Source organism: Acomys minous (assembly GCF_964271855.1).
Source record: "Acomys minous genome assembly, chromosome: 10".
Lineage (NCBI taxonomy): Eukaryota > Metazoa > Chordata > Mammalia > Rodentia > Muridae > Acomys > Acomys minous.
Genome location: NC_140491.1, coordinates 6,992,306 through 7,007,895, shown reverse-complemented (window position 1 = coordinate 7,007,895; position 15,590 = coordinate 6,992,306). Strand labels below are relative to the sequence as shown.

Genomic DNA, 15,590 nt, shown 5'->3' with positions numbered 1-15,590 from the left:
AGTTCTCTCCAGCATCAGGAGTGCCCGTTGACCTTCCCCTTTGGGCTGGTTACTTAAGATTCCTAGAATCATGGTGTCTCTTTGCCACCAATATTCCTGCCGTGGGCGGCCAGTGATTCCCAAATGAGAATGTGTCTTTCTTGAGAAGGTAAGAGACAGATGCGTTTTTGTCTTGAGGAGCGCTGGGGATTGAGCCAGAGCCTTACCCCTGCCAAGCACATGCCACCAATGAGCTGCAGTTCCAGTCCATAAAGATAATTCTCGGGCTCTTATACACGTCTACAACTGCATTGTCCTTAGAAGAATGGCCGTACCACTCTGAATGCTCCTGACCTGAGAAGCCAGCAGGGCCAGGCCTGGTTAGCACTTGGAAAGGAGACAGCCCTGCCTCCACTTCTTCCTCACCTCCCTACAGCCTTCCCCCATCTGCTGCCTTCCCAAACACTAAGTGCATTTTCCCTCCTGTGTTCTAGCCACAAGCACGTTCTGCCCGGAGATACATAGGATGCTTGTTTGAAGTCATGATTAGCTATCTCAACTTCCATTTATGTTTTATATCTCTATTTTTGACATTTTTCTTTGCTTTAGGTTCTTTAGGTAGGGTTTCATGAAGCCAAGGGTGGTATTGAACTCTCAAGCTTCCTGCCTCCACCTCTTAAGTGCTGGAATTATAGCAATGTACCAACACTCCTGGCTTTTGTCTGTAGTTTATAAATTATAATTGTATGATGCTTATCTGTACATCCCTTATAAATTATTAAATATATTTGGGGTGTTCATTAAGTATGCTGAACAGTATATGGTACATAAAAAAATTAAAGACTGATAACCTGCACTAATAAATTAATATTTTATTTTATACTTGTGATTATGAGTATTTGTGAAAGATGCTAAAAGATTCACAGTACAGTAATTGCACCTTTACAGAGGCATAGATTCTAGATGTCACATGTTATAATACAGGTGCCAAGCATCAATCACTTACACAGGGAGAAAGCCAGGCAGACTAGTCACAGTTCCACAGCAGCTTTTAACCTATTCAAAGTCCTCTGCAATATAATTCCTGTAAGTTATTTTATATTATTTTTTCCTGTAAGTTATTTTTTAAAACTTAACTTAAAAATTACTTCATTTAAAAAATTCTACTGTAGGTAGATGCCATGGCGCATACCTGTGATCCCAGCACTCAGGGAAGCAGAGGCAGGTATATCTCTGTGAGTTCAAGGCCAGCCTGGTCTACAAAGCAAGTCCAGGACAGTCAAGGCTACACAGAGAAAGCCTGTCTCAGAAAAAAAAAAAAATCAGCTGTACCAGACATGGTGCCACACCCTTTAATCGTATTACTAGGCGGACAGAGGTTGGCAGTCTCCATGTTTGAGGCCAGCATGGTCTACACAGTGAGTTCCAGGCCAGCCATGGGCACATAGTGAGATCCTGTCCCAGAGAGAGAGGGGGGTGGCGTAGAGGTGTGACAAGGTACATATTGTGCACTTACACCTATACAGATACCTGTGAAATCTGGAGAATTATGGATGCTGGGCCGTGTTGCTAGTTAGATATTTTCTGTCTTACTTTAGTTCAAATTCTAGACCTTTCTCTAAGATCCTTTCTAAGCTACCCTCGGCCACACCCTGAGAATTACTATGTAAACAGTTGATGATCTGAATCTTTTTGGTTCTTGCCTCTTTTTTATGTGTTCAGTCATTTTCTGATTGACATTCAATCCCTCTTTCAGTGACATAGACTAAAAATTAAATATTTCTATACAGCTTGGAGATATTCCTCAATGTATGATTCATTACAGTGAAGGTCTAGCACTAGTAACTTGAATAACCTCATGCAGTTCTCTGAAATATATTTACCATCTTAGTAACATCCTGTAAATGAAACTAAGCAGAGACAGTAGATGAAGTTCTCCTGTTATTAGGCGAGGATCAAGCGGAACAGCGAGAAACAGGTTTTAAATGCTCCATAAATGACTGTTCCCGGATGTTTCTGTTGTAAGTTAGGATGCCTGCCTGGTTTACCAAAGGCCATTTTAAAGAGGAAGTATGAAATTAAGTTATAAAAATTGGTAATAATGGGGATCATCTTTTAAAAGACAAGCAGACAGCATTAGGTTTGACACAAGGACACGATTGAAGGCCTTTCATTAATGGTTTACTGCAAAGCAGCCTAACACTTACCCGGAGAGGACTACACATGAATTGGTTCATTTCCTAATCCTCCTACAAGAAACCTTCTGAAATAAAATACTGCATGTTGCTCCTACATTGATGGCAAAGAAGGTAAGGCTTAGAGAAATGAAATAACGTCCCCAGGGATATATAATGAGGGGCTGACGAGGAGCTGAACCCAGGGTAGTAGGATTCTGGGCCAGCACTGTGCAACACGACGTCATGCACTGATGAAAAGCTGTGCGCATGTCGTCTGGTTGCATAGCCACGAGTCCAAATTCTGTGTGTTGTAGTTTGAATGCACATAGTTTAATTCCCTGTAGTTGAATGAGTGTACAGTAAATTATTTTTTTAAGAAAGTGCCTGTTAGAATTATATTATAATTGTATTATCCCAACTGTCTTTAAAAAAATAAAAGCAAGAATTTTGGGGGAGTTGTGCAGCTGTGGAGGAGCGCCTTGCTGTTCATGCATGCTTTATGAACATAGCTGTGCTTTCCCATGAACTACAAACCGGAAGCCGGAACTTCTTTTGATCCTTCCTGTGAAGCAGTAGATGTGATTTCTATCTCCCATAATTAATTGTCACATTGCAATAATATGTTCCCTTAAGGTGGCAGCGGCTGAAAACTTGATAACAAATAAGAAAGAAGTTTGAAGTGTTATTTTAGAAACATAGGGGTTTTTGTTTTTGTTTTTTTGTTTGTTTGTTTGTTTTTTGTTTTTGTCAGTGCTTCTGTGTATAGTGCTGGGATGGAAAGCTGACCCAGCAGTTTAGAGCACTTTTTTTTTTCTTCCAGAGAACTTGGGTTTGGTTCGCAACACCCATATGGTGGCTCACAGCTGCCTATAAGACTAGTTCCAGGGATATCTGGAACTTTCTTCTGATCTGTGCACACATGGTGCACTTACATATGCTCAGGCAGGCAGGCAGGCACACATGCATACACACACTCACACACACACACAGATACTCATAAACGAATAAAATGTAAAAACAATTATAATATTTTACCTATATGCTCATTTAAAAATAACAAATGTTCCACTAATTTTAATAGTTTGTTTAAATTTTTATTCTAGGAAATTCATTTTATACATATGGGAAGGAAAGACTCTATTTTGCAGTTTTGAACTGTGGGTTTATCATACACTGGGCTTTCTAATATATCTACCTCCTAACCAAAATGTACACTGGTGGCCCTCAGCCCGGGGACGTATTAGAAGCACCTCATGGCTTTTGAAAAATATGGTGCCTGGATCTCACCTCAGACCAAGTGAGATGCCCTAAATATGAGTGATCCCCTGTACAGGGAAAAAAATAATATATGTATATATATATGTATGTATGTATGTATATATATATATATATATATATGTACAGAGAAACCCTGTCTTGAAAAACAAAACATATATGTATGACAATGAGTGGTTACCCACTAATATTGATTGGTGACAGTTTCTTATATTGCACATGAAGGCTTTAAAGGGACTTAGTGGGGGGAAAACTTTAATCTGTGTCTTCTTTTTTTCAGGACTTCCAATAGTAGCCAGACACTGTCATCCTGCCATACTATGGAGCCGTGCTCATCAGATGAATTCTTTCAGGCCCTTAACCATGCAGAGCAAACATTTAAAAAAATGGAAAACTACTTGAGACATAAGCAACTGTGTGATGTCATTTTAGTCGCTGGCGATCGTAGGATTCCAGCTCACAGGTAATTGTTTTCTAAACTTCTATACCCGTGAAATAGTCCCTAGATAACTTAGTTACATGTGGTGAGATGGTGTGCCCCAGTTAACCCTGAGGCCTCAAGGAGGTGATCTGTGTCACTGAGTGTCTATAGGAAAACCACACGTGACATTGCTGAACACAGTGTCCCTGCCTTCTTTAGTGGAAACACAGGCATTAGCCTCAGATCAGTCTGTGTTGCTTGCTGCTGTAGATAGCAGCAACATAAACAGTTTTCATGCATATTAAGTACACATTAAATGAGTTAAATAAGCTTGATGGAAATTAGAGTTTGTGGATAGCCAGAAGCCAAAACAAAAACAAAAAAAGTCTCACAGAGTTCACAGAATCTTAAGAGGTTTCCTTCTTTTCCTTCTTTCTTTCTTTTCTTTTCTTTCTTTCTTTCTTTTTTTTTTTTTTTTTTTTTTCTTTCAGTTTTTCAAGACAGGGTTTCTTTGTGTGTAGCCCTGGCTGTTCTGGAACTTTGTAGACCAAGCTAGCCTCGAACTTACAAAGACCCACCTGCTTCTGCCTCCTGAGTGTGTGCCACCACGCCCAGCTTTTCTTTTCTTTTAATGCTGTGGGTTGAACATGTGCATTATCCTGCATGCTGAGCATGTACACTCTTACATACACTCCTGCGCCTTAGCAAGCTTCAAAACTGCCATGCGTTCCTGATTTTGTTTGCTGATCTCTAAGAAGCATGAAAATGATAGTGGCAATGGGCATCCTTTAACGTAAAGGACGTATTTCTTCAGATAAAAAGAAAAAATAAAATATTTAGTAAAGAATAATTCATGTTCTTCTGATGATGTTCAGTTATTCATTGTTAATTGCCACTATGATCACAAAGATTTCTTACATATATATTTATAATATATATATGTATATATAATAAACTATATATAGCAAGAAGAACCACAAAACAATCAGGAATTATATTAATGTTATATTCATAGTGTTTTGGCTATTTGTATTTGGCAACCTTGAAAAAGTCATATTTCCTATCTTGGTGAGTCTAAAATTCTAAATGTAGGCCTGGAGAGATGGCTCAGAGGTCAAGAGCACTGACTGTGCTTCCAAAGGTCGTGAGTTCAATTCCCAGCAACCACATGTTGGCTTACAACCATCTATAATGAAATCTGTAAACATAATAAATAAATATTTTTAATTCTGAATGTAAATCAATATCTATCATATCTCATCTCTATCAACTTAAAACATCTATCTAGACCTAAAAACATCTTAACCCCTAAACAACTAAGCTTAATTGTAAAACTAAACTATCGGATCTTCAACCCCATCAAAAATTATTTTTATGCCTTTCAACACTAACATTGTCCAGAAGTTTTTGTAAAACCCTTCAAGGTGGAAATAAAACAATTAGAAAGAGCTTGGGTTTATAGCTGTCAGTTAGCATACATTTATTGACTAACTTCTTCCATAAAAAGCCTGTGTTACGCACACGGTTTCTTAGAGAGGAGATTTCTATGTGAATCTCCCAGAGGCATCTTACAGTGGCTCTGAAACTGAGCTCACTGCCTCAGCCGGCAGCATGTGCTGACACCAAGCCTGACACAGATGATCCGTGGCCTCTCTGATCCCTCCTCCCCTGCACTGCTTGTAGCAAAGAGCCTGTAGCTCTGAAAAGCTTTCAGTGGCTCCCAGGTCACTACATTGAAAGCCAAAGTACAACTGCAGACCTGTGCCACCCAGCACTTCCTTGCCCTCTGGTGCTCTGTCCTGTGCTCTCCTTGCCCACTCTGCTGGAGGCTCACAGAGCCTCTCGCATTCCTGTGCCTGGCAGGTGAGCGCCCTCTGCCCTTGGCTGTTCCTTTGCCCAAATGACACCATTTATCTGTGGCCTTTTTTTTTTTTTTTTTTTTTTTTTGCCCTGTATCACTTATCTTTTTATTACCTATACCTGTAACAAAATATATAAACATTAAAAGTTTAAAATAGTGTATAAGTTGCTAACACCGTTTTCATGTATGTCCTACAAGCTCATTTCTGCCCCAAATCATTTAGGTTATTTTCAAAACTGGCAAAAAGAAAACAACCTTTAGGGGTTTTGTTTTGGTTTGGTTTTTGGTTTTTTGTTGTTGTTTTTTGGTTTTATTTTTGTTTTTGTGGGGTTTTTTTGTTTTGTTTTGTTTTGTTTGGTTTTTTCGAGACAAGGTTTCTCTGTGTAGCCCTGGCTGTCCTAGACTCACTTTGTAGACCAAGCTGGCCTTGAACTCACAGCAATCCACCTGCCTCTGCCTCCCAAGTGCTGGGATTAAAGGCGTGTGCCACCACGCCCGGCTACATTTTTCAATAGCAAGTGTTTATAGCTCTTTTAAAATTTTTCATAAAGTGATGTCTGCATAGTAAAAATCATTTACCTCAGCAGAAAATTTCCGGTAATGGTAATTTATTATGCAAAGGAAGGAAGTAGAGCATAAAAGGATTTGTCAAATGTAGGATACATCTCCCAGTACCGTGTGCTTCTGTAAGTGCCAAAAAAAAAAAAAAAAAAAAAAAAAAAGGAGAGAGAGAAGAGAATGCATTTATTAATGAACATCCAGCTCTAATGTGCTCATTGATTGCTTTTCTAATGTCTCCTCAGACTGGTGCTCTCCTCCGTCTCAGATTATTTTGCTGCTATGTTTACTAATGATGTCAGGGAGGCAAGGCAAGAAGAAATAAAAATGGAGGGCGTGGAGCCGAACTCACTGTGGTCCTTAATTCAGTATGCGTACACAGGTAACACGTTGGCGATGGAATCTGACTTCAGGTTTCTCTCCCTTTGTCTTCTGCTTATGGTTTCTAAGCCGGGACTCATATAGTCAAGCTGACATTGAACTCACCACACAGCCAAGGGTGGCCTTGATCTGTTCCTGGCCCCTCTACTTCTAGATTTCAGATTTCTGCTTTAAATAAAGCAAGCTGCAGTTCAGCTGATTCTGCTATGGTTATCACTACCTCTGATGCTGTTCTGTATTGGTTAAAATATGTTAAAACCTTTAAAATGATTATCATAGTGAAGCTTTTGTATAATACAGTTTTAAAGATTTTTAGTGTGTGTGTGTGTGTGTGTGTGTGTGTGTGTGTGTAGCAGCTGACTGTGGAGACCAGAGGCACTGGTACCCTGGAGCTGCAGTTGCAGACAGTTGTGCTGAGGAGAGCAGTGCACAGGTTTAGCCACTGAGCCATCTCCTCAGCCCCTTGAATTGTGCTTTAAAATATTTATGTAAAAATAGCCTTGGCAACTCTGTGGGTGAGAGCAGTTCTTTCCCAAACATGAGGATTTGAGTTCAGATCCCTGGCACCTACATAAAAACTGAGTACGGATATATGCACCCCCAGCACTGGAAGGCTTCTGGCTGGACAGCGGAGGTAAAAACGATGAGTGCCAGGTTCAGTGAGAGACCCTGTTGTGGAACTCAAGCAAAGGAGTGGTAAACAAGACACCTGATGCCCTCCCCTGGCCTCCATGTACATACATGTGCATACACATGCATACACACACAATATGGAGTTAGATAATAGGGCCAAAATTTTACATTTAAAATTTAAGGGTTATACATCATAGATGTTAGTTACTAACTGGTGTAACATTTACAGGCTCTGAAAACCAGCCGTTTTATAAGTAGAGGTCAGAAAGGGATAAAATTGCTCACATTTAATATTTTTTTCTTTTTGGAATCTTAAGCCTTCTAGATCTGTAACGTGTGTGGTGAGCTCTTGTTTAGAAATCATGTTGTCACCGTCAGTAATCGTATAAGAACAAGACTCATGAATGTGAATCTCGCTGATGGACTTTACTCTTATTAAGGCCGACTTGAACTAAAAGAGGATAACATCGAGTGCCTGCTGTCCACAGCATGCCTTCTGCAGCTCTCCCAGGTCGTGGAAGCCTGCTGCAAGTTCCTGATGAAACAGCTTCACCCGTCCAATTGCCTCGGAATCCGCTCTTTCGCTGATGCTCAAGGGTGCACAGACTTGCATAAAGTGGCTCACAATTACACCATGGTATGTGGTTCTTTGGGAACCAGAAAACCCTGCCCTCCTGCCCCACTTCTTGCTTATCTTCGTGGTGCTGTTTTCGCGTGGTTTTGCCACACGTTTTGAGGTTAAGTTTATGACACAGCAGTAAGTTGGCAAAGGAACACAAGCAGGGTGTCTTCCGATGGGGAGTCCTCATGGCAGGCGTGCTGCATTTAAAAGCAGGGCTTCCTAAACATGGTACTGCAGCACTCGGGTGAGTGTCAGATCCATCGCATAGGCACGGCTAGAAACTGGGACGGTGGCTGTGGTGTTTGGTGCAGCACTAAGATGAATGACGACAGGGTGAAGGAGAGACCTTCTATTCCAGATGCCTCTGACTGCACAGGGAAGAGCCCATCACTATGTAGAGCAATGCTCTTACTAACTGCAGCAAATCGTGTTCAAAATAAACCAGAGGAGGTCCTGATTCAGCAGCCTGAGAGATAATGGACCGATGATTAATCTAGGATATAAGGGCACATGGGTGGCGTCTTATTAGGACCAGGCTTCAGTTTAGACAGTAGAGGGACTCAGGAGTGTGGGGTGGGTTTTTAAAGCGTGGGCCGTCTTGCCACAGGGCAGTGACCACACAGTGTTGCCTTAAATGCTTCAACTAGGGCAATGCAGCTGCTAAGAAAGGAAAGAATTTGTGTACATCTACATAGTTACTCAAATAGGCAGCTTTATCAAGGTTGAGGAACTGTTGTTTAGTCTGTGTCCTCCTCTTCCATCTTCGCCCCCTTCAGTTGAGTTGGTTTGTCTTGGAAGAGACTCAGGGTGCTTTCACAGTTTTCATTTGAGAAGCAGAAATTCCGGGAAAGCGATGAGGATTTCTCTGAACAGAAGCACACATACGAATGGCACCTGTGGGGTGGGCTTTTCCTCTCTAGCGTCCTCCCCTCTGAGGAGCGAGCCCTGGCTGTGGTTGTCATGGGGCATCCCAGCAAAGCGTCCTCCCCTCTGAGGAGCGAACCCTGGCTGTGGTTGTCATGAGGCATCCCAGCAAAGCATCCTCCCCTCTGAGGAGCGAGCCCTGGCTGTGGTTGTCATGAGGCATCCCAGCAAAGCATCCTCCCCTCTGAGGAGCGAGCCCTGGCTGTGGTTGTCATGAGGCATCCCAGCAAAGCGTCCTCCCCTCTGAGGAGCGAACCCTGGCTGTGGTTGTCATGAGGCATCCCAGCAAAGCATCCTCCCCTCTGAGGAGCGAGCCCTGGCTGTGGTTGTCATGAGGCATCCCAGCAAAGCGTCCTCCCCTCTGAGGAGCGAGCCCTGGCTGTGGTTGTCATGGGGCATCCCAGCAAAGCATCCTCCCCTCTGAGGAGCGAGCCCTGGCTGTGGTTGTCATGAGGCATCCCAGTAAAGCGTCGTCCCCTCTGAGGAGCGAACCCTGGCTGTGGTTGTCATGAGGCATCCCAGCAAAGCGTCCTCCCCTCTGAGGAGCGAGCCCTGGCTGTGGTTGTCATGGGGCATCCCAGCAAAGCATCCTCCCCTCTGAGGAGCGAGCCCTGGCTGTGGTTGTCATGAGGCATCCCAGTAAAGCGTCCTCCCCTCTGAGGAGCGAACCCTGGCTGTGGTTGTCATGGGGCATCCCAGCAAAGCATCCTCCCCTCTGAGGAGCGAGCCCTGGCTGTGGTTGTCATGGGGCATCCCAGCAAAGCGTCCTCCCCTCTGAGGAGCGAGCCCTGGCTGTGGTTGTCATGGGGCATCCCAGCAAAGCATAACAGCACAGCAATAGCGGGATGAGCTAAATGTTTTCAGATTGAGTCCTCAGACTCCACCCGCATGGCCACTCTGCTTTGTGCATTCCCATTTCTTTGTCTACTATGTCTGGGTGTTTTACTACGTGGATGGCTGTGCACTACGTGCGTGCCTGGTGCCTGTGAATGTCAGGAGAGGGCATTGGATCTTCTGGAAGTGGAGCTGCACACAGTTGTGAGCTGCCATGTGATTGCTGGGAATTGAACCTGGGTCTCCTGGAAGAGTAGCCAGTGCTCTTAACTGTTGAGCCATCTCTCCAGCTCCTCATTTTTTTATTTTAACTTTATATATGTAATTTCAAGCTCCTTCAGGAATAAGGTAAATGTAAGTAAATAAAATAGAACTAGGTTTTCTTATTATTAAGTTTATAACTTAATATGCTCTTGATTATATATTGTTATTATATTGTATATGTGTATATACTATAGATACACATATACATATATACCTGCACTTTTTTTTCATTTTTTGCGATAGTTTCTCTGTGTAGCAGCCCTGACTACCCTCGTCTCACTGCGTAGACTAGACTAGTCTCCAGCTCACGGAGATCCATCCACCTGCCTCTGCCTCCCCGGTGCTGGGATTAAAGGCATGCGCCGCCACATCTGGCTGTTAATATTATATTTTTATTTCATACATTTATGTGCAAGCGAGTGTGCATGTGGAGGTCAGAGGACAACTTGCCGGAGTCCGTTCTCTCCTTCCGCCATGTGGGTTTGAACTCAGGCCGTCATCAGTCTTGGTGGCAAATGCCTTTACCCCTGAGCCATCTCTGCAGGACCAGTACCTCTTTCTTATGCAGGATTTTATACATGTGAAAACATTGTAAGCATTTAGGTCACTCCTGTTGTTTACAGTACGGGGATGATTGCTGCTGTAGCTTAGATGCAAATTCAATTGAAATTAACTGGATGTTTTTAAAGCTATTTTCATAGCCAATTAGTTGCAGTAGATTTTTTTATGTCAAGGTCATTACTTGACATTAGTTTCAATAGAGATACGCGATGGAACTCTAATAACAATAAGTAATTTAGAGGCAGATTGTCTGATTTGAATGTTGCTATGGGAACTGAATAAGAATGTAAAGCAAAATTCAATCTTCAGTTTAAATAAATCCCTCAGTAATTTCATTTCCTTAAAAACGAATTTGAAGGGGGGAAAGGGCAACTCTAGCAAGCATCTGCTAGCATGATGCCTGCTTGTTTCATAAAACAGATTAAAAGTATGGGGCAAGCGTAGTGCTGGGCCCGTGAGTTCTGTACATGTTGATGTACAGGGCATGCGCAGGCGTCCCGCACACGCATGCGCAGGAGCGGGTACGGGCTCCTTGGGATGTCGGAGTCTGGAAACTTCTGTTCCAGGCCTCGTTGCCGCTAAACATCACCTGGAGCATCTCATTTAACCTCTAGAGAGAACATTCTAGACTAAGTTCTCATTACAGCTACTTAATGTCATTATAGTTGAATGAAGCAAATGCGAACATTTACTTTTAAAATTCAAAATCTTCTCCTTGTAGAAAACCTATAAAATCATTAAATTCTTCTAAAATAGCTACTTGAAAGCAAAGTCATGCTTTTGAAAAGAACTTTGTGTTTAAACTTACTCCAATGGTATTGCATAAGCTATTGGAGACCCACGTAATATAATACACTAGAGTGAAAGGCGCTCCTCTGGAACCGATTATCCTTTTGTCACGCAGCCGCCTAGTGCTGCACAGACATGTTGCTTATCCAGTGCACCGTGCTTGCACAGACATGTTGCTTATCCAGTGCACCGTGCTTGCAGACATGTTGCTTATCCAGTGCACCGTGTTTGCACAGGCATGTTGCTTATCCAGTGCACCGTGCTTGCACAGGCATGTTGCTTATCCAGTGCACCGTGCTTGCACAGGCATGTTGCTTATCCAGTGCACCATGTTTGCACAGACATGTTGCTTATCCAGTGCACCGTGCTTGCAGACATGTTGCTTATCCAGTGCACCATGTTTGCACAGGCATGTTGCTTATCCAGTGCACCATGTTTGCACAGACATGTTGCTTATCCAGTGCACCGTGTTTGCACAGGCATGTTGCTTATCCAGTGCACCGTGCTTGCACAGGCATGTATGTTGCTTATCCAGTGCACCGTGTTTGCACAGGCATGTTGCTTATCCAGTGCACCGTGCTTGCACAGGCATGTTGCTTATCCAGTGCACCGTGCTTGCAGACATGTTGCTTATCCAGTGTACCGTGCTTGCACAGGCATGTTGCTTATCCAGTGCACCGTGCTTGCACAGGCATGTTGCTTATCCAGTGCACCTTGCTTGCACAGACATGTTGCTTATCCAGTGCACCGTGCTTGCATAGGCATGTTGCTTATCCAGTGCACCGTGCTTGCACAGACATGTTGCTTATCCAGTGCACCGTACTTGCACAGGCATGTTGCTTATCCAGTGCACCGTGCTTGCACAGACATGTTGCTTATCCAGTGCACCGTGCTTGTACAGGCTGCCTCGGATTCACAGTCTTTGAGTTTCTATGCTCCTCGGGGCTGAGATCACAGGCATGCGCCGTCCTGCTTGGCCATGCCATATTGTTAAATGACCAGAAATGTATCTTTTTACTTCTCGAGACTCCCACCTAACATTATATATTAAATATCTTTGCATACAACTATATGATCTTCCTTCAAATTCATATTGCCTGATTAATAATCATTGAGTTATAACTTCCTACAGTAGATTTTGGGCTATTTTACTATAAAAATTGATAATAAAAGTGCTGGGATTCAGACCTTGGACAAACGGCGGAGGTTAGCCAAAACAGACCCGGCCCCCAGGTTCTCCCAGCATCCCTCAGTCCACTGTTACAGGGTATGGCTGGCATACCCAGCCCTCTGCCCTGAACTTCCAGTCCAGGAGTGGGGATTCCCCTCCCCAACGCCCCCTCCGTCCCCACTCTCCCCTCTCTCTCTCTCCCTGCCCCGCCCCAGCTTTTCTCTCTCCCTCCTCACCTCATGATGACTTCACTGACCCCCTCCTGAGAGTTGGCCCCAATAAGCCTGCATTTATACACTCTAATTTGGCTTGAATTGGCTCAATTTGTCAGCGGAGATAACCTATCAAAAAGAAGCACTGATAGGTATTTGGCTGTGTTCCCCATTGTGAGAAGTATTTATTAAGGATTAAAATGACAAGAGTAAGAAATGGGCTGAGAATTTTACCGAGTGGGATTGAACCCTGGGTCGCACTCAGCCAGGCAAACACTCCACTACTGAGCTACAGCCCCAGCCTAGTTTCGATAACTTTTGGCTCTTGCTGTGTGTTCCCGAATCATCTTATAATGTCAGTCTGCAATTGAGTACAGCATTGTACTTGAAGCCATTCCAGCACTGAGATTTTATTAAAATATGTTCCTGGAAATGATAATCAATCATATAAAGTAGATTCATTCTGGTATCTTTTAGCAAATCATGATGAATTGGAGCAATTGAATGTAGTTAATTATTCATGAATGGCTTTCCTCCTAAGACTCTGCTGAAAGGAGCGTCAGCCCAAGATAGATTTCAGGTCAGTAGCTCGCATGGGTTACCACAGGCTAAATTGAAAATGTGATTCTCATTTTAATATGGGAAATAGTTATTGATAGACCTTATCTCTAGCTCTAATTTAAACAGCTTTCACTATTTTCCTAAAACCCTTTATGCTGAGACAGAGTACATTAAGAAGTGTAAAAGAAACATTACAGGATCACATGTATGGAATTTGCATTTACATCCATGGTGTAAACTAGCCATGCATTGAGGCTTGCAGACTTCAAGCAGAGAAAGTGAGGTTTCCTTCTCAGGCTGGGGAGATTGTTCCGCAGTTGTGCAGTGCTCTTGCAGGAGAGCCATATTTATTTCCCAGCAACCATGTCAGATGGCTCACATGCATGCACATACTTTAAAAATAAAAATAAAAGATTTTAAGAAAAGATTTCTTTCTCTCCAGATTAGTTAACATAATAACGATAAGCAAGTTATTTCACACCTGAGGGCATTGCTAGTGTCCCATTTCAAATCGCAGAGGGCTTGATTCTAACATGCAGTCAGGACTCAGGCAGACAGTCTAAAATCCTGCTCCTAGTATGTGCTAGGCTAACAGTTTTGCTTTTGTTCTTTTTGCTAAAAACAACCTAACTCTGTATACATCAGAGTGGAAGAGATTCGAGTTTTCTGAATAGCTCTGAAATCCTAGGTGGTCTTCTAAAAAGCCCAGGAATGAACGCGTTCGAGCTATGTGTTGTAGCACACACCTGTGATCCTAGGAGTGAAGAACCGCAAGTTAAAGGCCAGCTGGGGCTGCGCAGGTAGACCCTGTCTTTAAAACAAAACAACCCAGAACAAAACATTAGTGGCCGCTTCGGTTATAAAAATACCCTTCAGGACAGGTGCCGTGCCTTGTGGGGCCTAGCACTCTGATGGAGAGGCGACTCGGTTGGCCAGCCTGGAGACCCCTGCGCTGCTGCTAAACTCACCAGCAGCCACAAGTCCAGAGCTCCTTCTCTCCCTTGCTGTTTACTTCAGGGTTTTTTTTTTCCTTCAAAACTATTCTCTAATTTGAGCAAAGCAGTAAATAAATGTTATAGGTCCACTTTACTGAGCTGCAACTGGGCCACTCACACACATACTATAAATAATACACACACCTAATATAAAAAATTTAGCTTTGCTGGGCATGGTGGCGCTCGCCTTTAATCCCAGCACTCAGGGAGGCAGAGGCAGGCGGATCTCTGAGTTCCGGGCCAGCCTGGTCTACAGAGTGAGTCCACCACAGCAGGGGCCACACAGGGAAACCCTGACTCAAAAAACAACAACATATGGCTTCTTTCACATAAACATGTTAAAAGGAACAACTCATTTATTTGCTTTTCCCCCTGTAGGAACATTTCATGGAAGTAATCAGAAACCAGGAATTCGTCTTGCTCCCAGCCAGTGAGATTGCAAAGCTCTTGGCCAGCGACGACATGAACATTCCTAATGAGGAGACCATCCTGAATGCTCTTCTTACGTGGGTCCGGCACGATTTGGAGCAGAGGCGGAAGGACCTCAGTAGACTTCTGGCTTACATCAGGCTACCTCTCCTTGCTCCACAGGTAAGAATGGGCGCTCGTCCACAGGTGTGCTTGTTTGGCTAGTCTGTCAGAGAATTCATACCTGTATCCCTGCGCAAGGTACAGGTTAAAGATACTAAACCAACAAAATGCTGCCTCTGCAGTTGGGCAGTTGAGCTATCTAAGCTGCATTGACTAAGAAGCACTCTTGATTTTGAGTTAGCATTTTATTGAACTGTACCTATCCTACTAACTAGAGGAAACTTAGTAATAAGAACAGAAATTTTAGATCAACTTATTGTCACATGTTGGTGAAGTCCCCACTGGCTCCTGGGTCCTGTGATGAGTGCCCTGACGCTTGAAGCCCTGACTTGTGACTTGGACACGCACCCGCCACAGGCTGCCCACCTGTGAGCAGAGATGACATGACTCTGATCAAGTAGAAATGCCTCTTTGCTGACTGTCTCAGGGTTATGATGAGAGAAATGCAGCCTGTGAAACAAAATGCGCTCTAAATGATGCATCGTTTCAGAGTGAAGATGCCTCTCGCCCGTGCACTCAGGTTGTCGGTCACCGCAGGCTCTCACACTTTCTCCTTTGTATGGTTTTCACTGGAGTATATAGAAATTTCCCCAGTAATTTTTTTCCTGCCTATCTCAGGCTTTGAATAGAGAAAGAGGCCTTAAAAGCAGAGGAGGTAAGAGCTCTTGCTGACTCAGGCCTGACCTCCTTTTCTCTTTCTTTTTTTCTTATTATGTAAAGTGCTATACATGTTGCCTTGTTGGTATTAATGTTGCAGATAGTGCATCATTTCTGGCTATTC

General features: G+C 43.3%; 2 protein-coding genes across 5 annotated transcripts in view; both read left to right on the top strand.

Annotated features, from left to right (window-relative positions):
- WDR19 (WD repeat domain 19) overlaps window positions 1-15,590 on the top strand; it is a gene marked incomplete at its 5' end in the record, with an annotated part of 191,913 nt that overhangs the window by 63,958 nt on the left and 112,365 nt on the right. The gene's annotated exons all lie outside the window — the stretch shown is intronic.
- The window catches only part of KLHL5 (kelch like family member 5), a 65,275-nt gene that overhangs the window by 29,136 nt on the left and 20,549 nt on the right, over window positions 1-15,590 (top strand). For all 4 annotated transcript variants that reach the window (XM_084799524.1, XM_084799523.1, XM_084799521.1 and 1 more), the window contains exons 2-5: window positions 3,712-3,894; window positions 6,517-6,653; window positions 7,726-7,922; window positions 14,597-14,809. In XM_084799524.1, coding sequence (XP_084655650.1) covers window positions 3,752-3,894; window positions 6,517-6,653; window positions 7,726-7,922; window positions 14,597-14,809 — 690 coding nt within the window. In that variant the 5' untranslated portion in view covers window positions 3,712-3,751. The remainder of the gene's footprint in view (window positions 1-3,711; window positions 3,895-6,516; window positions 6,654-7,725; window positions 7,923-14,596; window positions 14,810-15,590) is intronic.